We start from the raw sequence: 25,908 nt of genomic DNA, 5'->3' as shown, positions 1-25,908 counted from the left end.
CTCTGCTTGTCCTCAGTGCTGGAGGTGGGAGCACATCCGTCCTCCTCCTCTGCGCTGGCCGTATCGCCTCGTCAGTGCCCCCCACTGCAGCTAGAACCTCCCCCACCCTCCCCTCTCCACTGGCTCCAATAGCCAATCTGCCTCTCCCCCTGTCTATCACCACCCGTTTGACTGCTCTCTCCAAACCTCTATCTCCTCTCCTCCCTCTATCTCCCCTCCTCCCTCTAACTCCTCTCCCTCGTCGTCCTCCTCCACCATCTCCATCTCCCTCATCATCATCATCATCATCATCAAAAGCCGACCGCATCTCCTCTGGATTTGAAATCTTCGCCACTGCCCGCGCAGCAAACAATCTCTCAAACTCATCAATCATGCTTGCATCCAAAATCTCCGAGGCATAATCCCATATCTGGCCCGCCAAACCGACAAATTCCTCCACCGCCACCGCACTATCAATGGTCGAGCCCCAATCTAATATGTCATGCCTCCGCCGTGCATATAAATAGGCCCCCTGAGGTATACCCTGCTGTCGACCAAACTGTCGCAAAACTCTGGTCACCACAAACCTCTCAATAACAAATGAGGTCCTCCCAATCAGGTATCTCGTCAAAAACACGTAGGGCATCTCCAGCCCGTCCTCCGCCCACACCTCACACCCTGTATACGGTCGCCATGTGACCGTATCGATGTCATCCAAAACTCTCCTCCAATGCTCTAGTTTGCCTAGCTTCTACTGGACAACTAGACCCCTGTATCCATAAGCATAGGCACGTCCAATGGGCCTATCTCTGTCTGCTAATGGCCTAGCAGCCGGAATATGCTCCCAGCACCATACCTGTAAGAGCGTCACGCCAGCTGACAAACTGCCGTAACCTAGGTATACCACCTCGTGCAGGTCCCTGTACAGATGGGCTAGCATAGCCGATCCCCACGCGAACCTGCGGCCCTGTGTAACCATGTCCTCTAACACCAGCCCCCATCCCATAGAGAATCCCTTTGACCTGCGATCAGGACAAAGGAATCCACCGATAAAACCTGCCAGTACTGATGGAAGTGGTGCATAATCTAGGTCTAGGAACTCCTGCCATGGGATCTCGTATCCGCATACTGTCTCATCGTGAAAAATACGACGAAGTGCCTCTGTGCCACCCTCCTCCGACTGCTCATATGGTAGTAGTGCACTTACTACTGGTATGCGCAGAATCCTGTAACAGTCCTCTGGTGTGACTGTCATCTCGCCTGTGGCAAAATGGAAGGTGTTCGTGTCGCTGTGCCACCTCTTTGCGAGCGTTGTAAGTAGCCCCCGGTTTACAGTGAACCGAGGCATATCCAACAGGGACGTCAAACCGCATCTCTCAATGATATCCAGGTCGGCCTGTGTCAACCGAGGTATCCGAGTCCAGGGCCTGGGAAATCGCTCAAGCAACTGCACCACGCCCAATCGCTCCTGTCAACCAGCAAAACAAGTCCAATATCAGTTTCCACCTCAAAACAAAAATATCAAAATCAAACTCACATCAACAACATGAAACAATTTGCTTACCTACATCAAGTTCAAAATCCTATCATTTCATATTAACTTGTAAAACAACTCAAGTTATCAAAAACCATATCAAAACTTGTAACACACTTCAAGTCTCCAAATCACATAAACTTGTAAAACAACTCAAGTTTTCCACCCATATCAGCTTGTAAAACAACTCAAGTTTCCAACCCATATCAGCTTGTAACACAAATTAGGCTTCACACATTTGAACTTGAAAACAGAGGGCGAAAATAAATCATGCTTTGATCAAACCAACACATTAATATTTATGCATAACTTGAAATATCGCAAATCAAAACAAGTTATATCAACACTCATATTGGACAAATCAATAAAACCCATGATAGCAAAACACAACAATTTCACAAAATCACCCCATCCCACAAAATTTTTCCTGATGCGCTAAAACAGGTTGTCTATGCGCTAAAATCCACCCATGCGCTAGGCTGTTTTTCCCACACGCTAATCTATTTACCCTATGCGCTAGACTGTCTCTACGCGCTAATCTTTTTCCCCCATGCGCCACCCAACCTACCCTATGCGCTAAAACCTATCTATGCGCTAACCTATACCTCGCTGACGCTACCTATTTGACCTTATGCGCTAGGTCTACCCTACGCGCTAAAACCCCTTACCCATGCAAACCCCTGTGACCCCTATGCACTAGGTCTTACTCACGCCCTATCTTGTTAACCCGACGCGCTACCCTACGTTCAGCATGCGCTATTTTCACTCTCTGCGCTAACCTAGACCTTCTATGCGCTGCACTATTTTGTTTCAGACGCAGCCCTAAAATTCAAGCTTCATGCACTACTTAAATCTTTGTATACGCTAAATTGCGACTTTGACGCGCTAAAACGCTAAAACTGAATTTCAAAAATAAAAAAATGACCAAAAACGACAAACTAAAAAATCAAAAAAGGGTCAAAAGTGTTGACTTACTAGTGGTCCATATGCAACAGGTCTCTGGTACCTTCAAACGCGCTCAAAACGATGCCTGGAATACAGAATAGACATTTTTTTTCTTCTCTCCAAATTCTCTTTCTCCAAAGTCAACAATGCACAAATGAATCAAATCAAAGCACTTTTCCCCTTTTATAGGAGGAAAATGAAATTAGGGTTAGGGAACCGGGGATGTCATTTGCTTGTGGTCTCCCTTATACCCTAAAAATCTGTAAAATATTGGGAGATGAATCAATTTCAACATTTCACATAGACAAAATCATACACACCAAACCCATATCACCAAATAAAAATAAAAATTTTCAAAATATTGGTTCATCTCCTGAAGGGGCATCACGCATCAAATCAAATCTGGGGCACGACTTGCAAATCATAAAAGCGACACAAATATTTCATTTAATCATAAATCACGATAACGCATCATTTTCTTTGAAATAACATGTGCACACACGTCACTTCAAAGAGGGGCAAAATGTAGACGTATAAAAATGACCATATTCCTAAATGAATATTTTATGTTCATTTCTCTATTTAATTAAATCCAATTTAATTAAATTACCCGCATTCCTCTATTTAATTAAGTAAATTACTCAATTAAATTCACTATACCCATTTAATGAATAAATCATTTTATTCAATTAAATCCCCCCCTATCCACTTTTAACTAAATTCAAATTTAATTAAATAGTTATCCTAAATTGAATAAATCTAATTTATTTGATTTCCCCAATTACAACCAAATTGAATTAAATTAACTTTATTTCAATTAAATCCTATTATCCCTCCATCCACTTGCACTTTCTTGCATCTCCCACTTGCTTCCTAAACCCCTTTCTAAATTCTTCTAGACCCTTCTAATCACTTCTAAATTAACCTAACCCATCTTCTAAACTTTGTCACATCCCTAACCAAGGGGAGGTCACTTCTCAAGACCTTAAAGTCTTTGATAACCATTAAAGGCTTCAAGTCTTCAACCACTTAATTTCTCAAAGTCTCCCAAATCATTAATGGTTAATTCAACCCTCTTACATGGTTAGAGACTTTTTGCCTAACTTAACCTTCATCCAACCCAAGGGTCTCATCAAGCCTTTAACGCTTTGACCATGATTATCTCTTAATTATTTGCACAAGGGTTTATCCTTGGATTAACTCTTAATCCAATGGGTAAGCCTAACTTAAGCTTAACCCTTACCTCTAGATAACCATAAGGTCTTCTCAGGCATTTAATGCCTCCAACCCCTTCTCTCAACCCAACCCTATGTTGACATTTGTCACCATTTCATTGGTGCAAACTGCAAACATGGATTCCCAACTTTCAAACTCAACCCTTGATCAACTCTTCCAATCCTAACCATCCATTGCCCTATTTTTGCTATAAATAGAGCTCTCATTCCTCCATTTTCATAATCCAGGTTTGTAGTATCATATTTATGCTCAAATACATTCAAGCTTTCATACCATTTCATGCTCATCATTTTAGCCTCTCTTCTAGATAGAAATTAATCTAAATATGCATGTTTAGAATACTTTCTTTATCATTTAGCTCAATCATAGACTAATATATCATGTTAGGATAGTATTTATACTAACCTTGTCATCTTATAATCTATTTTATTGCATTTCTAGAATCATGCATAGCTTAGGATGCATCTCATATTAAAACCAACAAAAACATCCCTCGTTCTTGCATTCACCATCACTAAACCATTTTGCTCAGTGATCTGAGAGCAAAAACATTGGTTTGAGGGACCGTGTAAGATAGAGAACCATGGGACCAACCTTGGGAAGCTGAGTGATACTTCATTACTCCATAGCTTGCACCAAGAAGTCCTGTGAGTGTGTGAGCAAAGCTCCATAGAACTCTATTTTTCACATTTCAAGTTCTATTGACCCGCTTTTCTTGCATACACTTACCACCATCATCAAGACACACACCCTCTTACCAGAATAATCAATCTTAGTCGAATGAGCCTCAAGCCAATCCATGCCCAACACAACAGCGTAGGACCCCAAAGAAAGAACACGAAGGTCCAATGTGGTGGAACAAACTCCCAAATCTAACACACAAATAAGTACAAGAGAGTCCACTGCTACGTTAGACCCCATTGCTAACTCGACCTGCCACCTATTGTCTTGCTTTGCCACAACGAGTTTGCATCTCTCTATTAAAGAAGGTGAAATGAAAGAGTTTGAAGCACCCGAGTCAAATAATACTGAGCAAGAAATACCACCTATCTCACCTGAAGTCTCCACAAATGTACCCTGATGCTCAATCTGATGGTTATCAATCGCCGCAAATACACGATGAGATCTCCCTACATTTCCTATTCTAGGCTCTGAAGCTACTAGCCTTTGAACATACATCTAAGTAGATCTCTGAGGACAATTCACTGCAATATGACCCTGTTGGCCACAAGTGAAACCACCTCTTCTGCAAAATCCACGAATAACTGAGGGTGGTGCACTAGTGTAAGGTACTTGAAGCATGCCTTCTATCTCAATAGGTGAAGTCATACATTGTTCTATAGATTTAGTTTTGTTCAAATAAAGATATGAATACATAATGTTCTACAAGTTATCTTGATGAATATCTCCACTACTAAGTTTATATACTTACTCTATCTTAAGAAAAGATTTTTGTCCATCCTATCTATTTTAATCTCCATACCCAAAATATATCATCCACCCTTAAGTCTATCGCAAATTATGCTAAAAATTGAGACATCATATCAGAAATCACATCCTTACTATTATTGATAATAACACATCATCAACATGTAATGCAATAAAAATGAATTAATCACTCTCCATCTTATAATAACTACAACAATAAAGTTTGGATCTTAGAAATATCAAACCCAACACAAAGGAAGCATGCTTATAATACCGCATTCTAAGAGATTGTATGAACCACATACAATTTTTTTCAACTTTTAAACCAAAGATTATTTTGCTTCTTCCACATAATGCTCTAGCTATATTATGTAGATCTCTTTAGCCAAATCACCATGAGGAAAGTATAATTTACATCTATTTTCTCAACCTCAAGACCAAAGGTTGTTGCAATAGATAATAATGCCTACTTAGCAACTAGAAAAAAAATTCAGCATAATTAATTCCCTTAACTTGAGAATATCCCTTTATATTTAGTCTGTCCTTATCGATATTATCATCATAAGAAAACTTCCTTTTCAACACCCATTCACAACAAATGAGATTTCAAACATTAGGTAAAGGCGTTAAGTCCCATATGTGATTTTTCTTCAATGCAATTGTATCACGATCTATAGTTGCCCTATAGGTCTCAAAATCAACTATATCTAATGTATCATTCATGGTTCTAGGCTTGTCTTTGTTAGTATTCAAAGAAAAAAGAAATATTCAATGAGGAGAATTATATCTGTCTCCTTTTTGTTTATGCCAAGTGGACCTCCTAAAATATTGAGGTAATGAGATAGTTTAGACTTCACAACCTTTGGAGTTGGTTGAATCACATTTTTATTCCTCTTTTCTTTTACTTGAAAGCTTGTAGAAGTCTTTATCTCTATAAAAATAAAAATTCTAATGTATAGAACTCTATCAACCCCAAGATCCTAAAGTTTGTATTATTTCACATCAACATCTTATCCAATGAATATACACTTAATTCCTTCATTTTTTTTAATTTTGATTGCCTCTCATTGAATATGGGTATATGCCTTGCAACTAAAAATACACAAATTGTATAATGATAGATTTTCACTTGAACAAGCCTCCATAAGAGATAATGTAAGAGGCCTATTTATCAAGTAATAAGCTATAGAAACTACTACCTAGTATTTTTATTCCAATCCAAATCTATTGAGCATACTCCTAGCCTTGTCTATTTGTGTCTTGATCATTCTTTGTACAACTCCATTATGCTTATGGGTACATATGGAGTTGTCTTATGTCTATATATCCCATCATCCTTATGGAATATGTCAAAATTTGCTAAACAAAAGTCACTACCATTAGTTCTCAAAATTTTAATCTTCCTATTAGTCTAATATTTGACAAGATTGTTAAACTCCCTAAAAAACTTGAAGACTTCATATATATACACATGTCCTTATAGAATAGTTATTAATGAAAGTTACATAATACAAAAAATTTAAAATCAAAGGAACATTTACAAGAAGCCTCCCGGATTTTATGGATTACATACCTTCATGTGTGTGCATTTCCAAGGCCATGAGAAAGGCATCACAATGTCATCTTGATAAGACTTTCCAAACTTATCATCTTTTTTTTTTGTTTTCTCCTCCTTGTGATATCTTTTTGAATGAATAGGATTATTGCAATTTAAAAATGTATCCTTGATTATTATAGGAGATTTAGATCTCCCACAAGATTTAGATTTAGATTTCTCTTTTCTTGTACTTTTTATTTCTTTTCTCGTTTGGTTTTCCATGAAAACCCGTGGTCGCCTTAGGTAAATTAAAATTCTCTCCACATCTCCTTTGAAAGAAGTAATGCAACTACCCCATCCATTTTGAATTTAGAAATAGTAGTCTTAGTTGCCATCACCAAATCATTAACACCTAAAAATTGAGGTAATGAAGCTTTGACATCAAATCAATGAAACAAGTATAGAATACACTTCCTACACTAATCTATGGGAGTAGGTATGTGAAAAAATCAAACTAATCATACAATAGCAAAAAAAGAATAAAAGTAAAAAATATACAACATAGATTTATATGGAGAAAACCATTTTGAGATAAAACCCCATTACAAAACATGAACCAATTGTATTATTAACAAAAAGTTTGAAATACAATCTTAGGAACATCTAATTCTTGAATAATTTAAGTAGCATAAAAATACCTATAAACCAACAATATATACTCCATCCCAAGCACCCAAATATAGAAAAATATAAAACTACAAACCTATAATAGAATTCTAAAACATTTACCAAATCCATGATACCAAAAGGGAAACCCTAGATGACACAATTTCTAATGCCCAAGTTGGCCATAGTCTCCCAAGCTATTTTTAGAAGATGTTATTACAATTCTCATAACTTGTCATATAATCTAGCATGTATAATTCCTCAATTTGGACACTCTTTTAGGCATATGCAAACCCATTCAGAGATGCATTATATCCAACAAGTGTCCAAGATCATTTGGACGACATTTGCATGGTCATAGATATTGGAAATTTATCATGATTTTTTTTTATATTTTCTTCATTTTGCTTCGAAGAATTCTTGCTTCTTTTATGCCTTGGGAAGGTATGCCACTATCAACTAAGCCTCTTAGCAATTACCTAAATATTTTGAAGTTCTTTCCAATGCATCCAAGAACTTTAATTTCTAATAAGTAGGCTAGAATTTATGACTCCACCATGTTGGGGTAACAAAAAGAAACATAAATTAATTAATAAATCAAAACATTATGATGTAAGGTTGATAAGGTCCTTCATTATGAGGTATATAATCATTGAAATTTATTTTGCTTTTTTACCCCTTGGATTGAGTTTTTGTCCCATCCTACAAGTGGGAAACACTATTGTGGTATCACTCAAGACTAATAGACAATCACAAAAAAGCTTTAAAAATTGTAGAGCTATACTTGACAAGGACCCTAACAACTTAGAAGGTCCCTAACACCCCCCATATGGTGTTGATGTGCTTAGATTGAGTTGTTGCAAGACCCCTATCATAAAAAAGCTCTCATATTGCTCAATATTTACAATAAAGCATGTCTTGAACCTTTTGGTGGTATTTTTGATATCTAATTGATCAAGTCTAGGTGCACATTCCATTTTAGGTCATTTCTAATAATATTGGACATCTTTAATTTTTATAATTCAATTACTTGTCCCAACCCTTATAATGGTGGTTCATATATCTAATTAGTGATTTAAAAAAAATATATAATTAATATATTTTAGATTTTTTTTTTATCTTATACCACTTACCTATAGATAGGACCTATTTTCTTTTATTTTAATACATAGGATCCCTATATTTCCTCATTCCTCATACTACCAATGGACCTTGTCCACGTGGATGACCTAGTTCTAGACCTAGACTATGATCAGCCTATCACTACCATATTCCCTTGAATTTGTTTGATCCCCTCCTATAGATCATTTGTTTCTATTTATAATGTTCTATACTTGTTATTTGAAAATGGTTGCACTATTTGCTAGTGGGGGCATGACAACTCTCACTTAAGATACATGCTAGCTCTTGCTTTAACACATGTTACTCACTCTAAAGCCTATGATGTGACTCTTAGTATCACATGTCTCATCTAAAGCTTAGTATACAAAACTACAACTTCCATACATGGAGCTTGTGACTACCTAGCAAGTCTAGAAGATATAGAATAGTCAACGTGCATATTTGCTTGATTGGAACCATAGGAATAACTAGCAATAGTTGTTCCTGAATGGTTGAAATCAATCCTACCCAATCAATCACATTTTAAATTACACATTATACATGTAGTATAACTTTAGCATTGCCTATAAATGCACAAGATACAACACCAAAACATAAATCGTCACTAGGTTTTCAGTTACCATATCACATCTATCAAAGTGAGGCTCCTTCAAATCTCATAAAATCAACCACTACACCCATGTATGTAGCCTATGACATCTAATAAGATTAAAAAAAGCGATGCAAAATGGTTGACATGTTGAATTTTTTTAATTATAAACCAAAGGAACACCTAGTATTAGTTGCTTAATGGTGGTTGAAACAAATCCAACCCAATCAATCATGTGTTGCATATTACACATGACATATACACCCATGAATATAGCCTATGTCATACTAATAAGATAAAAAATTGATGCAAAAAGGTTGACGTATAGATTTTATTGATCACAAACCAAAGGAAAACCTACCATTAGTTGCTTAAAGGTGGTTGAAATCAATCCAACCCAATCAATCAATGTGTTGCATATTACACGTGTGCGTGTAATATGGAACACATGGTTGACCGGGCTTGCACATATATATGACATAACTTATATGCCAAGGTCACCATATTTCTAGTTGTCATCTCCCATCTATCAAATGAGGCCACATTTAGCGAGGCCTCTCCTTTCCAATATAAATAATTGTTTCTTGCCTATCTACCTCCTTTGGGTTCTCATCATCAACCACACAAGTGCCTACTATATTCCCATCCCTTGCATTTAAATGATGTAGTGGTTCTATAAACCACCTCTACAAATTCTCTCTCCATAGATCTAACATTCATACATCAATGATGACAATCATCTATAGACGTACCAAAAAATGTAAGAGTACCATGACATGTTTGATGATAATTTAAAAGCTCAAATAGTCCTCCATAACACAATAAAAACTAATATGTGGTAATTACCTCCAAGGTAAAACCCTACTTGTAAGAGTGCCATGGCATGTTTGATAATGATTTAAAAGATCGAATAGTACTACATAACAAAATAAAAACTAATATGTGGTAATTAACACGTACCTCATGTTGATTTGCGATATGCTTGATTAACCACGGGAATGACACAACGTTGCCCTCCCATCCATAGATGATAAACTCTATCATCACCCCCGAGCACATCTCTTCTCAATATATCGATCTGCTATATGATTGAGTGTATATATATATATATATATATATATATATATATATATATATATATATATATATATATATATATATATATATATAATGGAGATTCCATCTCCTTTAAATGCACCACTTATGCCTTTTCTTCAAGAGTCGGCCCTCTCCCAAGCAACACGTCTCAATACAAAGAGGTGGTGGACATCCAAGTCGGCCTCAACCGATTACTATTAAAGCAAGATGCTAATCAACATGCATTAAGACCTTAATTATGCTTAACACAAATGAATATAAATCGGACCTATAATTGTCTAAGGCCGATAGGCCAATTAGACAATTATATTAGCTATGTCAGCCATAGAAGGAATCCAACCATAGCTACAAACATCAACACCCCCTCTTAGCTAGGGAGGAATCCTTTTCGATATCTGAGTCACATAGTGACATCCACCATGGCTACTCCCAGAGGGTGGATCCATCATGGCTACTCTCATGTATGGAAATATGAACACAACCACCATGGCTACTCCCAGAGGGTGGGTCCATCATGGCTACTCCTATGAATGGAAATGCAAATGAACACAAGTGCCCATCACAAAATCCTCAACGTGATGTTGTCATCTCATCCTGACGCTCACCATGGCTACTCCCAGAGGGTGAAAACACACAAGTGCTAAGTCATGGAGTCTCTCACATGACATCCACCATGCCTACTCCTAGAGGGTGGATCCACCATACCTACTCGCAGAGGGTGGAACAAGGTCTTATACCTCAAACTTCTCTCTCACAGAGAAGAATGCATTAACAAGGGCTTGCACCTCGAACTTCTCTCACAGAGAAGAGTGCATTAAACAAGGACTTTCACCTCAAACTTCTCTCAGAGAGAAGAATGCATTAACATGGGCATGCACCTCAAACTTCTCTCACAGAGAAGAATACATTAAACAAGGGCTCCCTCTGAAACTGATATCAACCTTCTGACCTACTCGTCCAAGGTTGCATCTGATGAAATGTCAAACTCGCTCTGAATCATATATCAACCTTCTGACCTTCTCATCCAAGGTTGCCTTTGATGAAATGCCAGACTCCCTCTAAATCAGATATCAACCTTCTAACCTCCTCGTCCAAGGTTGCCTCTGATGAAATGTTAGACTCTCTCTGAATGTTAATTCCTCCTCTTTGAAGAAACTGATTGCAATGACAACCTAAATAGTTTCTTCCTCTTCGAGGGATGTCTCCAGTTATGAATCACCAACTCAGCAAGCTGTGTCTCTAGACTTCAACCTATGATGAGGATGCCACAAGCTCTTCCTTCCTTGAATTCCTTAAGCCATCTCAGATATGTAATTCATCATTCATTTGCTCCTTGATCCAACCGACTGCATGGGGGTGTTAGACACATCAAATAACCGACGCTGGAGATCAACAACAAAAAGAGCTGCAACAGGATCTCTGGAATTAAGCAGAACCTTCTGTGTAGTAATAATTGCCTTGATATGCTCCAAATTGATGACAATAGCTCACTCTCGGCCAAGTACAGTAGACAGATAAGAAAGCAAAGGATCCAAAATACGCAAATCATGAGAAGGAAGCCTCATGTGGCACATTATTGCATGTTTTCTGGCCTCCACAACCTGTGCCTACCCGGACGAATCGAGCAACAACCATGTCCTCATGCCTATGCCCTTCTTCTTCGCTCCTACTCCACTTCTTATGCCGCCACCGTGTGGATTGTCCTCCGCCTCTTCACCACTGCCACTAATGGCTGCCTTAATTACAGTAGCCTTCACCCTCATTGTCTTTGAAGTTTTACCAGACAACTTCAAAAAATTGATCACGACAATCGAAAGTTTACATTTCTCAACTGCAAGATCTTCGCATGTTTGTCCTTTTCCTTTATATAGTTGTGTGGTCTGTGATAGTGATCAGAGGAAGATAAATTGTGGCACTCTTCTTCTTGAATTTAATATTCTTGATGCCTCCATCACATGTCTTAAATTTGATCCCCGTATCTCTTAACTTGACTGCCTGAGGGGTGCATCTCACTGTGTCTTTGTCGCTATTATTGGCTTCGTCGGTCTGAGTCGCAGGGTCACCATTAACATCAGAAGGTGTTTGCGGCTGTGGCTGGAGACAATGTCTTGCACGAGGGACGTCATCGAACTTCTTCTGATCTACAAGGTCAACAACATGAGTACATGGTGCAGATACAATCAGGTTGTGCAACAAGCCAAGGAGATGCTATGATTGTCAGCTATAAGGATGATTTACCAATGCACAGGCTCAAGAATGAACAACACTAATACCATGTTGAGACATGGACCAACTAGGACTCGAACCTAGGACCTTCCATACGCTGCTGGAGTGCTTTACCATTGAGCTACTGGCCCCTGTTGGACCAGTTCATTGTCAGTCTGTGTGGTTTATTTCCAACACCAACACCTCCAAGGTAAAAGACATTTTAGTTGCCTTCAATATTTGTTGCTTGTCGTTTGATATTTCTCCATGTTCTCATTTGGCTTGAAAAATGACACTTTATATTTGTTTGAATTTATCACTCCAAGCATATGGTGAAATCATTGCCATCACAATATTTTTGGTTTTACTACAATATTTGTTTGAATTCATCACTCTAAGCATATGGTGAAATCATTATCATCACAATATATTTTTGTTTTTATCACAATATATTTTTGTTTTTACTACAATATTTTTATCCTATTGCAACAATTTTCATTCTTAGTCCCATGTTATTTGCTTCCAAAATGTGAGTTTGTCTTATGTTTCCATATTAGATCCATCAATTATGGCTTCAGCTCAATACCAACTCTCATTTGTAAAATAGAAAAAAACAATAAATTTTCAAGAGTCCAAGAAATTTCATAGAAATCAATACCAACTCTCATTTGTAAAATAGAAAAAAAACAATAAATTTTCAAGAGTCCAAGAAATTACATAGAAATCAACTGAACTCTACTAAGATTTTTTTGACCATCAATCTATATAATTCAACCATTTCCACGATTCTTTTCCAACCATTTTTTTCCATTATTTAGATTTCTATTGATTGTTACTTTGAAGATTCACCAAGATTTGTCTAATACAATTGCATTGGAGCCAAATTTTTTTTTCAAATTATTGACATCACAATCATCATCACCAAATTTTCTCTACATTTAAAACACTTCATACAAGTGTGAGTTTTCATATTTATTTGGTTTTTGATTAAAATAAGCAACAAAGCAAGGGTGCTGACAATAAAGAAAAAGGCAACAAAACAAGGGTGCTGACCCTAAAGAGACTTAGGTTAAACAGGCTTTCAATAACAAATAACAAATCAGAAGACCATTGTTGTTTATTGGTGTAAATCTTTTATTTTAATTATAATTTGTTCAAAAATAATTCATTTCCTCAAGTTGATTATTTGTTTTAATTAGTTTACAGCCTCCAATCAGTTGTTTAGATTTAAGTTTGTCATTTATCATCTAAGTTTCTTGTTATCAGTTGTTTAGATTTAAGTTTGTCATTTATCATCTAAGTTTCTTGTTTTTCATCTATCAGTTATTTTGGAATAATTTTTCTCTCGTTGCTGTTGCTATCAGAAAATAAACGCTAATGATTTTCTAAAAAAGTTTATTTTGTATAAATATTTCTTGCTATACTTACATAATTACACTATAATAAAACACAAAAGAATCCAAAGCTTTGAGTTGGATCAATACATGGACTGAAATCCATGCTCCTTTTTCTAGGATACATCATATGACTCGAGTTAAATTGGGCTTGCGAACATTTTATTTTTTAAGAGAAAAAAATCTTTCAAATTTTTTTGTCATGATAACAAATCACACACCGTAAGACTCGCCGTTTCTCAAACAAATTTTCCCTACAAAATTTTATGAATTTTCATATTGAAGTTGAGCCAAAGAACTTGCACTAAAGATATTTATAGAGAAGTATATATATATATATATGTAGTGTATTTTTTTATTAATATTCCTGCTCTTCACTATAATCTCAAGGGTTTAATTGTTTATTTCTATATCATTCAACTATGTTTAAAAAATAAATCTTATTTTTCAAATAATAACTTTTACTTTTGAACGCTTTCAAAAATCCAAATTGTTTGTTTTTTCAAAAATAATTTTTTTTACTTTTGAACCTATTCGCAAGTCCACTTTTTCATTAACCAAAACAAATTCTTGATGTTAAATAGTAATTACAAAGATCTATATAATTGTGGCTAATTGGCAATCGACAGATTTTATGATTTGTTTCTGACATTCTGTGTACAGTCACACACATGCTAAAGCCATAAGCAATTCTAAATATTACACTGTAATAGCAAATATCTATGTTTGCGGCTAACAGTCTGCAATAGGGTTCCTCTATTTACATTTTATTGTTCTAAATCTTAAATTCTAATTATGTAGATATCCCTCTACAGATTTTCTGTTTCTGTTCATAAATATACACAAAAACAATTTGTTACCAAAAAAAAATCAGAAAACCACTAGTATATAACCATCAATTCATAACAAAATAGTTTTCTGTATAAATTGGACAGAATTTTTATTTCCATTCAGAACGCATACACAGCCACAGTGAAATGTATTGTTCATTGCATATGACGACTGCATTCCAAGAAATAAATTGTAAACATGTGCAATCTACCAAGATTCATATAGAAATCTGCAATGAATGGCTTGCCATCACTACAAATACCTTAGTGACGAACATTAAGATTGTTCATAAACAGTCCCATACGCATAATATATTAGTACTACCATCCATCCTTAAATACACACAAATTGATACAATTGGTGCAGAGCTCCACTTTTCTTCACCATTGTAATTAATCTTCTATAACAAATAAGGATGTTTGCAATGCAGTACTATACCAGGATCAAATTTGTAAGTTAAAGGTACCTGAAAAAGTATGGTGAAAGTACAAGGCTCACCTTCAAAGTGTTCAAACAAAAACATCGTACTGGTAACAGAGGATTCAATTCTCATATGCCAATGGAACGTATTCAATGTATACACAGTGCCAAATCCATTTATTAGTACCGGCTTTTGGCAAATACTATTGTGATGATTTCTTAATTAATTATTATTACTATTTGTCCCTGTTAATCATTTAAATATTAAATTTTTTTAATCTAAAATAAGTATTTATCTTTCCAAAAATTAACAAGCAATTTTTTTCAGAAAAGTTGAAAACAATAAAAAAAAAATTATTGTCAATATGAATGGCTGTAGAGTTTTATCTCTTATTCCAGCCGTTACATTCTTGATTCTTCTTGACAAATGAGTACTTTTAAAATAATAAAATATTAAAGAGTCAAATATATTATGTACAAATATCTGATACAGCATCTTCCTTTGGGCTAAAGCATGATTGGACAAATGTGTGAAAAAACAGACCAAATTTTTCCCTAATTGACCCTTCACACCTCCTCGGCATACCCATTGCACACCAAGTTGCAATTGCTAGTTTGATATCAAACTATATAAATGTTGTGGAGTACTTGCCTTTGTAATACTGTAATAGAAGTATTTGTTGTCTAGTTTATAGATGATTAATGGCATAGTAATAGAAGTATTTGTTGTCTAGTTGATAGATGAGTCATCGCAGAGATTAGATAATAGTTTAAGATCAACAAATTCTTCCAGATTAGATAATAGTTTAAGATCAACAAATTCTTCCAAATCAAATGTATCATAATTTTCCTAGGTTTATGAATATTAGGGTTGACCTTCACCAATTCATACTAGGTGAACTGTGACTATTGTAGTTGAAGTTGAGTTTCATTGTTACAGGTTCTAAAACAATTATTGAGAAAATTGTTATTATACTCTGATAAAACAATAATAAAAAAATAATTAGTTGAGTTTTTTAGGTCTTTTATTCTATTCTGCTAAGACTTTTTATCCCTATAAGTATCATGTTAAGACTTTTAAGCTGTTTTTTATATGCTGTAAGTGTGCTGACAGTTGTTAATGCTGCCTATGGGCTGTTAGTGTAAAGGGTCATCACCCTTGTTTTGCTGCTTCTAATATAAAATAAAACCATCACCCTTGTTTTGCTGCTTCTAATATAAAATAAAATAAAATAATATGTCAATCCTGAAATCAATATCAACTCTACTGACTATAAACTTATTGATCCAATAAAAGAGAGACATTCCACTTGCAAGAATATGTTGACCTCAAACTATTTATTGGTTTGCCTCTAAATTAGTATGCCATAACTCATTTATCTAGTAGCCAAAAATATTATTATTACATTACTACAAAGACAAGTACTCATCAAGTACTCATCACTAAGTGACACTTTGTTTAACACGAAGCTTGGAACATGCTTTAAGAAATGCAACAATCAATATGGATTAATAGGTTCACACTTTTATCAATTTGGAACACAGCCAATAAAGTACAGACATCATAATGAAGAAGGTATAACCTCCAATCATGGTGCCCTTCATCAAAGTTGGGGGATTCGCTAAATCATATCAATGTTCACAAGGTCAAATACAGTACACTAGCCGACAGTGATAAACAAGAAGAATAGAGTGATGAAACTGAGGTTGTTCATTTCGTTGGCAACAAAGCCAGAACATGACTGCACTTGTATCAGTTTTACTTTTCCTTTAGCAATATATCACCATATCACCATTCAGCACTAGTATGTAGCATAAAAAAATCCCCTCTTTCTCCAACATGTTCCATAGACATCCCCTTATCCCTTCAGGCATCAAACACCTCCTATTTAGGTTTTCCAGCTTCACTCCAATATGTACACCGACTGCGGAGGAAAAATCCAATCACAACTTCCAATGTTCATTTTAATTGCATGGCTTAATAATTTAACTACTAGGCCATTCTTTTGTGCGCTGCTGGTTAGTAAAATGTAGCCACTGACCACAACACATAGCGGTGAAACTAAAACTGTGACTGCGAAGTCAATTTTGTGCACTGCCAATCATTGTGGTAGACATAGACAGGTGACACTACTTAAGAAGGCGCTGCACATACTGCTTACAATGCAAAACTTTTAATAATATGCTCATTTTCTAGGATCAAAAGAAGAAGGAATTGAACCAGGTATCCACCAAACTTGAGCCCTTGACATACATCTCAAAACAATTATTGAGAAAAGTTGTGCATGTAGCAAATGCAAATTGTAGGTGAGCAATGAAAGAGCAAGCTTTTTCCCCTCGTGACAGCACATTATTGAAAACACAAGTATGCAATTATTGAAGACAATTTTTTGCCTTCTCTATGCTTCCACATTTTGTATACATGTCCACAAGAGCATTTCCAACTATAATATCTGACAAAAATCCCCCTTAGATTATGCTTCGATAGATATGAATACATTCTTCCAAAGCTTTTAGTTTCACCATTATGCATTACAGTTAGCAGCTACCCTATGCTAAACAACAGTGAACACAACTACAAATGAGCATTGTGGGCTGCAATCAGATTAGCCGCTGCAGCCAGCATACAGTATAATAATCATATTCAATGAGATACTCTTTCACTTTTTCAATTGGTCAAACAGTTTACAGGCACCCACATGCTTATATCAAATACAAATTATCAACAGGTCGTTAATGAGTGTACTTTTTTGCCTTGTAAAAGCACATTCCTGAGATTACAGATTTGCAATAATTGAAGATATGTAGATTAGTCTTCAGGGAGATTGTGTGTAGTAAGCAGAATGTGCAGAGTGTGTCGGGTTATGAACTTGAGTGTAATATGCCTAGCGGGGTACCAAAATTTAAAGGAGATAGTTCCCTGTCATGTAAATTCTGCTCCAAACTTGCAGCCCTTAGTAAGAAGCAAATTGTAACGCTTCAAGAGCAGTGTGCATTATTGAACAGTTCGTCGAGCACAAGAGTTTGTTGCAGTCAACAGTTCATAAGAGTCATACTGCTCAATAGTAACTTTCTCATTTCAAGGGTAACTCCAATGGACCTTTACTTTGTCTAGTTATTAAACTTTCCTTAACTGATTCAAGCCATATTAATTGTTTTGAATATTTTTATAGGTTACAAGTATCTACCCTGCTTGAGCCTCAATCCACAGCCATACCAACTCCCCATGGGGGTAAATGCAATCATGCATAAAATTGCCTCACCATGAGCCCACTAATGTCATCCATAAAAGAACCAGGCTATCAAATTATACTTAACGGAGAATAAGTCAGCCGTTCCCTACCATTGGAACTAAACATCAAGCAAGTTGGTTTTAATCAAATAGCCATGTGGCCTCAAATTATTTGTCCATGTCATTGCCATGCAAACAGTCACTGATTTTCAAACGAAACTCTACCTATCCCATGTGAGGTTAAGCATTGGACAAGTTGGAAATGATTGAGCAGCAGGTACTAATAAGCAAACAGATCCTATTAATGGCGCATGCACACAGTGGGTAAATTAAAAATTATCAAATTTAGTTTGGCTACTATCCTATTACATGTAGAAATGTGGTCACATGGTGGAGCTGGTTGATCAGTTCATCTACATCAAGTACTCGAAAAGGTGCCCTACAAACTAAGCACAAGCTGTTGCCTCTTACAGGCTGTTGACATAGAGAAGTTAGCCATGCCCTGCCATGGGAATTAGGCATCTAGCAAGTTGGTTTCAATCAATAGCAGGCACTAACAAGTCAGTCAATCAAACGCTGAGTGCATGGCAAAAACACCTAAAAGAACCTAATTTGGGTGCTGCATGAAGTTTGCCTGTCCTATGATGTCCTGTCATATGGTCATATGTGGGGTCACCAGATGTCATTGAATCTGTATAGCTAGCCAGCTTTGCAAATTTCTGTGTTATTGTCCTCAGAGCCATGTTTCCTCTAATAATTTGTCCAGATATTGATATGTGCACAGTCAACAACTTCAGAAGCAATTCTACCCATGTCATGTAAGGTTAAACATTCAGCAAGTTGGGAGCTACTAGGCAACAGGTACTAATAAACCAATAGATCCTATGGATGCCATGTGGAAGATTAAAAAGAAATAACCGAATTTACTTTGGCCATATGTATTCACACACTGGGGTCGATCAATCATTTTGTATCTTTACCATGGACTTAAAATTTAAAAAGGGAGCTTAATTGTTGTCACTCCCCATCCAGGTGTTAGTACTTTATTAGTCCCAAATGCTCTGCGATGTTCTTGTCATCGACAAATACATACATGTTCTCTTACATCTGGTTTATGTCATTGTAGCCTGCAGTAAAGTGACCTCCGTGAAACTGCATAAATGTCCTGGTGAATACATGTGCCAATTTAAGCAGTGTTCCATGAGGACGCGTTCCCCCAAAAAAGCCCACATCTCCTGTAGGGGTGTGTTTCCAAGACTTGGGGGCTTGGGGAGACGTCCCCCACAGAACCACCACTACCTCTACCGAGAACACATCCCCACAGAACCACCACTACCTCTACCGAGAACGCCGCCAAGTTGCCTGCTATATGGCACATGCCATTACATATGGATTGCAACCTTTAACTTCATGAAAACTAGTTGGCCTTTCATGGGGCACTCACAAAGATGTTATATTGCAGATTTTGCCTTGAAGATTTCAAATCAGCCCTATTTTTATATCAGCACTACCCCCCACCACCACCGCTCCCCCACCGTGATGCAGATCTATTTGCAGAGATTATTTCTGAGCAACCACCCGAGTACAGTTATTGCACATTGCATTCTAAGCTCACCAATGGCTTTAGAAAGCTCATAGAACCTTACACCATTTACTGTCAAATCCTCAATCATGTAAACAGACAATATTTTGAGTTTGGGGCAGTTAACAAATAGACTTTACTCCATACATATCCTCAAATGTTCAAGAGTGGAGGAAAATATTACGACATTACCTAGCTCAGAATCTCCTGGCTCATAATGTCCCGTTCTTTCAATTTTTGCAGAAGGGGGCATAGCAAAATCAAGGAGACCAAAAATTTATCTGTCAATGCAGCTTCATGGAGAGCCTCCTCACTAGCAAGGATAACTGTGGATATTTGAAATTTAGCTTAAAAAGACTATGAACATAACTGTTTCCTTTGTAATAACTTGTTTGTAGTATTTGATTCCATGCTCTTTTTGGCTTTTATTTTAAAATTTGTTTATGTTGTTGACTGGCAATATGGTCTGGTGATTTGTTTGAAACTTTGAATCATACAGGGATATTCAATGTGTGAAAGGACTATTTCAATTTGATTTAATCATTTGTTTTAGTGCAGGCCACAATGGATGAGGAAGCAAAATATAATGCTACTAAACCCTCTATTTTTGAGTTCCCGATTTCTAGACAAGCAAAAAACAAAAATTCCATGAAAAATATTCCACCCTTTTCCTTACCAAAATTTAATTATTTTTCATTGGCATTAGAGGACTTTCATCAATATACTAAAGTCTATGCATTTTAATGAAGAACCATAGATTGTCAAACTACATAGTTCTTTGCGCATATAAGGAAAGAACAACTTGTTCCTTTAATACGATCCATAAAAAATAATAACACATCCTAAAAAAATGTAGGCAAAATTTATCAAATATTATAAGGGCAACGTCTATCCAGCGTTGTGAATGCACTTTTATGAAAATAATTACTAATTAAAATTTAATTCTATCGTTCATTAGAATAATTAATGAAATGAGAGCACACAGGGTAGGATGAATTCGTTTAAACAGAAAAACTTCACAGCCTAAGCAAGGACTCAAATGAATCCTCACCTGCTATTCACTGACTCCGACGCTTTGTAGCAGCCACCTCTAATTGAACTGAAAAACAAAAACCCCCAAAATTAAGAAAATCAAACCCTAATTTTTGTTTCAAAAGGAAACGAATAAAGAAGCAAACTATGGGTTGTGGAATTAATACCAGGGCCATCAGCGAAGACCCACATAATGAATAGTTGAGTGATTGCCAGAATGGAGGATTCAGAATAATAAACCATAATTAGGTAATCCAAAACGAAACCAGGAAAAGACAAGAAAAAAAGTTAGGTTAAGTGAGCTTCAGAACTCTTCCACTTGAATTTGCATGGCATTCAAAGGAATGAATGAGGTTATTGCGTACCAGGGCACCAGTTGAAGGGAGAATGAGGTGGCAAAAAATAAGCGAAGGCGCGTTGGGCGCAACACATCGGAGAATGAGGACACACAAAAGCTTACCAAGTGGCGCCGTCGTTTTGTGAAGCGCTCTTTCCGACTGAACAATAATAACCATTTCCAAACGTGAATTGATTGTGGTATTTAATGTGCGGCATTAAAATGTGTGTGCATTCCCTGTGTTTCTCTTTTCTAAAATGCAGTTTTTGGCAGCGTTTATTCATCATGCACCAGCTAATATTTTCCGTAGCAGTGCCAGATATAAGTAATGATTTGGTTTGAACTCTGAGGGCCATGTCATACCAGACAATCATCCATTGATTTAAATTGACACACCTATGAATTAATTTGAATTTATACCCATAAAGAAAATCATACATTAATTTGTTACATTTTATTTAAAATTATAATTTGGTTTGTTAAAATATTTCATTGAGGAAATTTTTATTCTTTGAATATTATTTATTTTTCAAATAGATATGTTTAAAATATTATTTAATCTATAAATTTATATATTCCAAAATCAAAATTTATTAATTTTCATCTATAAAATTATTTTGAATTAAATTCACAAAATTAAATTTGGATTGATGACGTGAAGTGGAGTGCATCTACCACAACCAAAGACACGACAGGTTTGACATACTTGTTGGCTTGTTTGTGTGACATCTAATCAATCTGCCACCCTCTTGATGATGTACATTTAAAGCATGCCACCCTTGCACCCCCTTCCTACTAGCCACATTTACATGGCCATGACCCAATATCCAACACAGAGTCCATTTAGTACTTCATTTCATCGCACATCATGCCCAATTTCCCTCCTTTCTTTCACACATATTTTGGAGTGATCATGACCTTAGCACCCATATTATGTTTGTCTCAGGTCAATTAATCAACATTTACCATGCTAGAAGACATCCAATTTCATGCAAACTTCAATGTATTTGTTTGACATGCCTGCATACTCGCCCTCGATGTGTTGTGGGTAGAAATGATGGTAAGGTTTTCCCTTATTCATTTGGCATTTCGTTCATCATTTGATTTTTCCATTTTAACTATCACTTGAAAAATATTAGGTGCTTCCACCAATACATATTTTGTAGGTTTCTTGGGATAGCTCACAATTGCTTGTTGTTTGTTGTTCATTCTAGGTGAGGATTCTACTCCTTACTAAGGCTACTAACAAAATATTTCTGTCTTTTTTCATGTATTTCTTTGATTTGTAGTTTTGTTTGTACCTTAACCATGTTCTATGATTTTGTGCATGCTTTTGTTAACAATATCGTCACTTCTAGGTTCTATGGTTTTATGGATGCTTTCGTTAATGAAAAATTTCATGGCTTTACTCTTCCATTGGGTTGTTAAAAAAATCTCATTTGGGTTTCAAATATTGATAAAAACAAAGACCATTAGGTTGATTTTTTTTATCGCTCTTCAATATTTCACTCATGTTATTACTGTTGCTATCCACCATTCCATAGTTGGCCAAAATCCCCTTTTTGTGGTTTCTTGTTTAATATTGTAATTGTCATTTCAAGTGTTGTGTCATGATATGTTTTACTAGTTTATTGTAAGTGAATTTTATGGTTTATGCTTCTCAATGCATATCTATGAGGTTGTAAGTTATATATATGCATGTTTAAGCTATAATGTTAGTGGGGTTTTGTGTAATCACGTTTTAAGTAATTTGTAATTCTATTTTAAGTCATACTATTAATGGTGTATCAAGCAATACTATTTCAATTTATATCTAATTTGGAGTTTCAACTAATTATGTTTTAAGTTATATATATGAGGTATAAAGTTATGGTATCATGGTGTTATAAGTTAAACTATTTTTAGTTGTATCTTTTTGGTGGTTTCAATTATATTGTTAATGGGGTTTCAAGCATTAGTGTTTTAATATATATCCATCAAGTTTACATTTAGATTACTTGTGGGATTTTAAGCTACACACTTTCAAGTTATCATGCCTACAACTATCTTTTTGTCATATACAATATAATTGTTGCACACAATTTGATGTAAGTGATGCATTCTTTAGTGTTCCTCAATCCTTAGTTAATTTACAAATAAAAAAATTTAAGGAAAGAGTTCATGGTTTTCATTTTCACATATTATTCATGGTGATGAAAATAGTATATACATGTCCTTTTTCTTTATGTTTTTGGTTTACCATGATGAGGTTGTTTCACAAAGTATTTAGTTTTAATATATTTGTGATGTTGGTTAAAATTGCATTTCTATACACCCTCTCTTTGTTATGGTGGTTAAAAAGTTCAAGTTTGTATGAGTATAGCATGGACTTATCGATATCTTTCATGATTTATCTTTTGATACTTGTTTCTTTGCTTTTATTATTATACACATAATTTATGCATCCAATTGACCCATATCAAATACTTAATTTACTTTGAGTTATTGCCCTCTTTCAATTGGAAAGTTTATGTATTTGCATGTCACTATCTATGTGTTGTATACAATGTAAATGTTGTAACCACATTGTTGAATCTGCCCTTTTGTAAGTCATCCAAGATATGTGGTGACCTAGGAATTCTAAATTTTAATCTAGTTGTTATTATTTTCTCTTAGTTTTAATAATTCCTCACTATATATAATTTGATCTTTATAAATTGTTACAGAATTATTCATATAGATCTTTATAAATTGTTACAGAATTATTCATACCTATATATTCATTACAATTGTAGATATATTTATAATTTATTTTATTCATTTGTTTTAATTTGTTCATCATTTGAATTGCATAAATATCATTTCTTTGTTTAGTCATTCTCTTCTTGCTAGCCATGCAATACTCTGCCTCTAGAATGAACCTTTAAATTCTACAGAATTTTAGCGGCAAAGAGAAGAAACATACAATTAACGGAAAACCATTGAATATCAAACTCGCCTCTCCCTACCTTGTTTGGGGAATGAAAGTAGAAAATAAATGAGAAAGATTTAAAGCTTTATATACAAAGCATAGAGCCTTTCCATGATCTCACCCATATAAAACCCATATCACACAAAAAAAGGCATAAATTCTACAGCACTTTGAGAATATCTTAGAAAATAAAGAACAGACAAAACAAAATACCAGAAGCTCCTCTCTAATAATATTGGTCAGCCATTAAAAGTAGCGTGCACTGTTAAGTCCTGCCTGCACTATCATAAACCAATCTATATCTTTTGACACACAAAACACAGAGATATATCCTCACCTTAACGAATGTAAACCTCCAAAAATTGGAGATAAAATTGATGGATAATTGGTACTAATTAACGTCTGGAGAGTTGTATTTGGATGGAGTGGAGATCAATAAAATTGTAACAAGATAGAAAGTACAATATAAAATGCTCTAAATAAATTCTATTATAGACAGAGTCTACGCAGCTGTGAGCATGCCCGCACGATATCGTAGGGTCGCCCGCTCCAAATATCCTGTGCCCATTCAATATCGGATTTCATGATATTTTTCCATTGTCGAGTGTGAGGATCATAAACTTGCACGGTGTACCTTCTCAATGGGACTACATAAAACTTACCATCAAGACAAGCACCAGCGCAGGGATTAGGATCGAAACTCATAGGAGGAAGAAAATCCCACTTGTTTTCCTCTACATTGTAAACAAAAGCTTCTAGATAGGGACTGAAAGTCTTCCTGTGGAAACCGCCGGCAATATACACGAGTCCTTCACTCGATGACGGGTCACACGCAAAGTAGCATCGGCTGCATGTCATGTCTGTTCCCAGCCGCCATTTGCGAGATAAAAAATCAAATATTAACACACCTTCCATGTCGGTGCAGGTGTTGAGAAGCCCCAGAACAAGTAGTAGTTGTCTTGACCTAACAAACATGGACTGATAATAGTCTGTATATTCTAGTTTAAATTCTCTGGGGATTTGAGGCAGAGATTCCAAACAGTGCCCAAGGTGGCTGTAAATAATTACACTGAAATCACTTTTAGTTTTTCCGGTTTGGGGAAGAAAAACTGCTACCTCCTCGTAGTCGCCACGGCGTTGCCGCTCTTTGAAAAAGTGTGCAGAGGTGAGTAGAGCATTCCAGCTCTTGGAGACGGCCATCAGTTTGCGGTTGAATTTGTATGGAACCCTTACCAGACATTGCACTGCTAAATCTTTTGGAAGGCCCGGAATTATTTCCATTGCGATATAACTCAGCACAAATGTTTTCTAATAGCTCGAGTCTCGATTCCTATGTTATGGGTTCAATTTTTCTCAATCAATCAATGATAGCTCTAATAGCTCTAGTTTGAATTTTTTAAACAAAAATTTATGTTTGAAATAATTTGATATGTAAATCACAATTTATGTTTGAAATAATTTGATATGTAAATCACAGGTAAATGCATGAAATATGCTATATTTACTGTTTTTTTGCATTATCCATTTTTGAAACAATTTGACATGCAAATCACAGGTAAATGCATGATGTTTATTGCTTTTTGCATGCATGCAGGAATAATTCATTTCTGAAACAATTTGACATGCAAATGTTTTTTGCATTATCCATTTTTGAAACAATTTGACATGCAAATCACAGGTAAATGCATGATGTTTACTGCTTTTTGCATGCAGGAAAAATTCATTTCTGAAACAATTTGACATGCAAATGACAGGGAAATGTATGAAATATGCATGCACCACTTTAATGGA

General features: G+C 35.7%; 2 protein-coding genes across 4 annotated transcripts; both read right to left on the bottom strand.

The window, feature by feature from the left end:
* Positions 1 to 199: 199 nt before the first annotated feature.
* On the bottom strand, positions 200 to 21,537 carry LOC131034316 (protein MAIN-LIKE 2-like). 3 transcript variants are annotated; one of them, XM_059218239.1, is made up of 3 exons: positions 20,998 to 21,537; positions 20,850 to 20,897; positions 200 to 1,447 (listed from the first exon to the last, which is right to left on the bottom strand). In XM_059218239.1, the coding sequence occupies exon 3, from the start codon at positions 1,325 to 1,327 to the stop codon at positions 731 to 733; it is 597 nt and encodes a 198-aa protein (XP_059074222.1). In that variant the 5' UTR covers positions 1,328 to 1,447; positions 20,850 to 20,897; positions 20,998 to 21,537; the 3' UTR covers positions 200 to 730. The 3 variants fall into 3 exon arrangements, 2 of the variants coding, with proteins under 2 accessions (XP_059074222.1, XP_059074223.1); XR_009103781.2 differs by lacking the exon at positions 200 to 1,447 and adding an exon at positions 14,629 to 15,030; XM_059218240.1 differs by lacking the exon at positions 200 to 1,447 and adding an exon at positions 14,629 to 15,030 and having other exon boundaries at positions 21,291 to 21,537.
* Positions 21,538 to 24,606: 3,069 nt separating this feature from the next.
* Positions 24,607 to 25,398, bottom strand: LOC131034326 (F-box/kelch-repeat protein At2g44130). Its single transcript, XM_057965804.2, has one exon. It carries the CDS (start codon positions 25,396 to 25,398, stop codon positions 24,607 to 24,609), a length of 792 nt encoding a protein of 263 aa, XP_057821787.2.
* Positions 25,399 to 25,908: the final 510 nt, after the last annotated feature.

The sequence above is a fragment of the Cryptomeria japonica genome, chromosome 3 (assembly GCF_030272615.1).
Source record: "Cryptomeria japonica chromosome 3, Sugi_1.0, whole genome shotgun sequence".
Taxonomy (NCBI): Eukaryota; Viridiplantae; Streptophyta; class Pinopsida; order Cupressales; family Cupressaceae; genus Cryptomeria; species Cryptomeria japonica.
This window is presented reverse-complemented; position numbering and strand designations above follow the sequence as displayed.